This window comes from Physcomitrium patens, chromosome 16, assembly GCF_059467195.1.
Source record: "Physcomitrium patens ecotype Gransden chromosome 16, ASM5946719v1, whole genome shotgun sequence".
NCBI lineage: Eukaryota > Viridiplantae > Streptophyta > Bryopsida > Funariales > Funariaceae > Physcomitrium > Physcomitrium patens.
Window position 1 is genome coordinate 2,524,161 of NC_143425.1, and position 4,496 is coordinate 2,528,656.

General features: G+C 42.7%; 1 protein-coding gene across 12 annotated transcripts; it reads right to left on the bottom strand.

Moving 5' to 3' along the window:
- Positions 1 to 655: 655 nt before the first annotated feature.
- LOC112293142 (uncharacterized) lies at positions 656 to 4,496 on the bottom strand. 12 transcript variants are annotated; one of them, XM_090256703.1, is made up of 8 exons: positions 4,073 to 4,492; positions 2,707 to 2,960; positions 2,446 to 2,511; positions 2,093 to 2,334; positions 1,714 to 1,972; positions 1,393 to 1,572; positions 1,105 to 1,260; positions 656 to 958 (listed from the first exon to the last, which is right to left on the bottom strand). In XM_090256703.1, the coding sequence occupies exons 2-8, from the start codon at positions 2,791 to 2,793 to the stop codon at positions 785 to 787; spliced, it is 1,164 nt and encodes a 387-aa protein (XP_090112829.1). In that variant the 5' UTR covers positions 2,794 to 2,960; positions 4,073 to 4,492; the 3' UTR covers positions 656 to 784. The 12 variants fall into 12 exon arrangements, with proteins under 12 accessions (XP_090112829.1, XP_024398046.1, XP_024398045.1 ...); XM_024542278.3 differs by having other exon boundaries at positions 1,105 to 1,572; positions 2,446 to 2,514; positions 4,073 to 4,496; XM_024542277.3 differs by having other exon boundaries at positions 1,105 to 1,572; positions 2,446 to 2,514; positions 2,707 to 3,052; positions 4,073 to 4,496.

A 4,496-nucleotide genomic window follows, 5' to 3' on the forward strand; every position in this document is an offset into this window, starting at 1 on the left:
AAGTAAGGAACAGGACTATACAAATCTTAAAAAATTTGGTCTGAAATATGTTGTTACAGGATTTTTTTTGCAAAAAGTGAAATTATAAAGTGAAATATTATAGAAAAAAAAAAAGTTACATGAACTTCTAGAAAAAAAATTAAAAATTAAACCTATAAATGATTGCATCAAAAAGCTATGTCTTTTTACAATCAAATTACACGCAAGGTTTAAACTTGTTTAAAATGTTAAAATTATATTAAATGCTGGAACTACAGACCTCCTATGAGTCAATAAGAAGAGAAAGTAAAAATCAAAGCATTCAAGAAAAAAATAACCTCCAATTGGAAAAAGTTGTAAAATGACAATATAAAATAAAACAATCAAACCACCACTACCAACCAAAAGCAAATCCATGGTCTTTATATTCTTTGAAAAATAAACCTGGTAGTTTCACACACCTACAATTGCCAGAATTTCTAACCACTCACATTATGATTCATTTTCAATTTTCATATTCAAACAATTCAAATAAGTTTTTATTCTTTAAAACACATCTTCAACAAGAACAAATACAAACAAACCAACTTCAATGAAGTCTACATTCCTAGCAAATGATTCAGAGAATGGTCCTCACATTTAAGAAAAAACTCAAAGAGACATCACAAAACAGCAATTGGCAAACCTTCTAAGAGCTTGAAACTTATATTTAACAAAGTGTGCACCTCGAAAGACAAGATAAAAAATATTTTAAAAAATAACACGAAGAAAGAAGCATCGATACAAAACTGAGTGCTCCTGTGCATCATGCGTAATCGTCATCGTGCATCAGAAGCTCATACTTGGTTCCATTTAAGCGAGCTAGCACCTCATCCCAATTCTGTATTTGTTCCCTCATAGGGCGTGTGTGAATCTTCACCTGCTGGCTTTCTAGATTTTGCGGCGGCACCCTGAGAAACTCTTGGATCTCAGTCAACTGCTGCACATGTGAAACACAAGTTTACAAAAAAAAAAATGAGCTCATTTGGGTTGAATAAAACGTTTCTAGAAGAAGGCACGGCGATTTACAGAATGAGCAAACTGTGGCAGAGTTAGTGTGGTTGGGATGAGATTACTGGGACCTACTTTTGGGTCTGTTACGAGGTCTTCGTAGTAAACGGGTCTCAGACGAGTTTTGTTGAAGAAGCGTTGGGCGTCGCTGGCTATCTGCTCTACTCGCTGCAGTCTCTCAGGCAGATGTTTCACGTCTATGACTGGTTTGTATTCTGCAAGTTTCAAAGCCTGTGTGACGTGCAACAAACGCCGAAGGGTTGAAAAGTCGGTGTGTGAACACGTCACTTCAACGATATGACACGCGCTGGATATGTGGCTTTCAGCAGGGATGGGACTGAAGAGTCGCTTTTTTTTTCTTACCTCTTCCACGGAGTGAACATGTGATTTGTGCGTGCCGTTCAGGATCCTTGCACGCTGGTCATACGTGTTTGCCATGATTGAGATCAACCGCTTCAACACGTTGCGTCGAAGTAGAAGAATTACAGAAACTCCCATCTTCTGGAAGTAGTCTAGAACCTCCCCATTGTATTCCATCGGCCCCTGCAGCATAACAAAAACATGACACAGGTACAGTTAAAGATAGAAGAAAAGCAAAGAAAACCATATATATATATATATATATATATATATACATATACTGCACTCGAATCACAAGTATTTGTAGGATTCGATGAAATCTACCTGGTTGAGCATCCACTTGAAACCAACAGCTGCAGTGCATTCATTCTTCGAAGCGCTGTTCAGCCAATCCAGATTGAAGACTTTGTCCATGTTTGTAGCAATGGAGGAAAAATTATCCCTCCGCTCCCCGACTGAGAAAACTTCGCCATGGGAGCTAATGTTTGGATGGTTGTTAAGAAGCGTCTCGAACCATCCACTACCTGACCTCTGCATTGATAATATCACAAAATAGTGCACAGGGGTGCATGTGCACTCATTCCTGAAAGCGAAACAGACGAAGATGTGAGGATGTTTAAAGAGTGCAAGGGTACCAAAACAAACGGACGGCTAAATTATGGCTCAGGAATTACATTTGAAGTACCACTTTTTGGAACTCTACCTCTCGTATGAATGTGGGAGTGGATAGTGTCGGCGAAAACCCTCAGAGCCATGCCGAGAACAAGAATTGTCTTCTCGTCTCCAATCTTTGACAACAGTAGTCTCCTCCACAGTCTCATAAGAAAATCTCCTGTCTTCCACACCTACCATACACGCATACAAACCAAAGCCTCCAATGACTACCAAGACAAGCAGCTTCCACACTACTGTTGCCTTTCTCCATCCCTTCAAGCTGCACGAATCCTGACCACCACTTTCACGATTCAGCCAAGCAAGGCAAGCGATTTCAAAATTCGCGGGACTCAAATTCATATGTGTATAGTTCTCAAGTATTACCACTATTAGAGCCATTACCTGCAAAGCGGCAACATGGATGTCACACCCTACTTCGGAGTTCTGATCTTTTCGACTTGCTGCCATCTGCTGCTCCAATCGTCACAAACTCTCACCGTAAGACCAACCTGTCCCCGGATTCTACAGGGTTGTTTTTTCCGGTCCCTCCTAAAGGCTAAGTCACAAATTGCATCCGTTGAAGTGCAAATTTACGACAAAAAGCATTTGCGTATATAATACTTGAAGATAGTTAATTGGTGGTGCATGTTCGGGAGTGCGTGCCTGGAAGTGTTCATTGGCAGCAGGCATACAGCTGGAACGTGGCAACGGCGAGAAATACAGTGGAAGACATGTCTTTTTGTCCACCATAGAGCCAATTCATAAAACGGGCACTCTCTTGCAATCACATGAAGATACTATTCTTTGATGACTGACCGCCAGCTCCTTGGACCGTCAACAGTTTCGGGGTAAAATCATAGGCATCATTCAGCTCTAATCCTCTTCAACTGCGTACCGACCTCCCAATCGACCGTCCTCTGAGAGCGATGCAAGAAGAAAATGTTGCACGCCTTGATTCCATAAGTCAGAAATGTAGAAAAACATGCATTGGCTCCAGAAATTCAATGTCCTGAAAAGTGAACTTCAGGAGATAAATCTAGTGCATAAAACCAACTCGTCCGACAGCACTCAGCGCTGCAACTACGAGCCTGAAATAACCCAATCAGAAGAACTCAATACACGATCAATCAAGGAAAGTGTACCGACCGACGAGGATGATATACGAATGCTCTTCATTAAATAAACCTGATGGGTGCCTCTTCTGCGGTTGACAACAACCAGCGCGGAGCTAATAGTGACCTATGCCAGCGTGCACCTCACACCGAAATTATAATAGAACTAGACATCACAATTGGGCTCTGCCTTATTGCTTGACTTGAAACCCAAAAATAGAGGAGAAGAAGTAAAAAATAAAAATAAAAAGAACAACATGCGGCATAGCTGTCAGTCGATCCTTGTATCCTGATCAACTGCTGAAATCGTTTTCAATAGCTTTATAATCTCGTAATTTCCACGCCGCTTGGGAACGACGAAACGAAATTGAACGCTATCGAAAAGTGCCAACATTGCTCAACGCATCGATTGTTCCAGTCCAATCGCAGATTTTAACTCTGCCTGGCGCAGTCAGCTGCACAAACCTACTACCTCGCACACAAAGGACTAAGTTCGAAAGTGTTCGCTTTCCAATACTGCTAGCAATCAATCTTCATAGTCTTCAAGCCCGCCGAGCAGATCACAAGCTTCAGGCAGCTCAAGCGACTAATCGGTAACGAATAGAGGATCTCAGACCTCCGAATCCAAAGCGAATCCGCTGCAACAATCGAATTATTACTCGGATCAGAACGAAACTGCACCCTACTCCTTCCCCGACCTCACCATCTCACCCCTGCACCAAAATTGCTTTCTCTTACTAATGATCTGGACATACCGCCACAACAGACCTTCAAACTCCCTGCAAATCACTCAGCGTTACACACACACAGGCCAACAATTGCGCCCTCGCCTTCATCACGACTGGTGAGAGGTATATGCAACCCAATGTCACAACTCTTCCCAAATGCAATCAGTCACAGTACGGAAGTCACGTTACCTGATCTGAAACACCAGTTTAACGGAAGACTAGATACCACACGGCCAAAACTTGCGAGAATAGGAGCTGTAGGGACATGGAAAGAAGCAGACTAATGAGCTACAGTGAGCGGAGAATGTGTGAGGACCACCCCAAAAAAGTAGTGGCTAAAAAAAGGATGAAACCAAACTCGGAAGCATGAGTGAGGAAGTTGACGAGTTCATGGGCGTGGAACTGGACTTTGGTGCAGCGATGGCCGCCCTTCCGATCTCAATTCCAGTCTGATTGCAGCTCTCTCTCTGCAATCGGGTTCTGACTCCTTCCGATCCCTGTCCCGATCCCGATCTTGCTCTAGATCTCCCTCGCATCCACATCGTCTGGCTCGGCGTCGTCATCGACATCGACATCCTCCGACAGCCGCGATAGTCGACACTCTTCCAGTCAA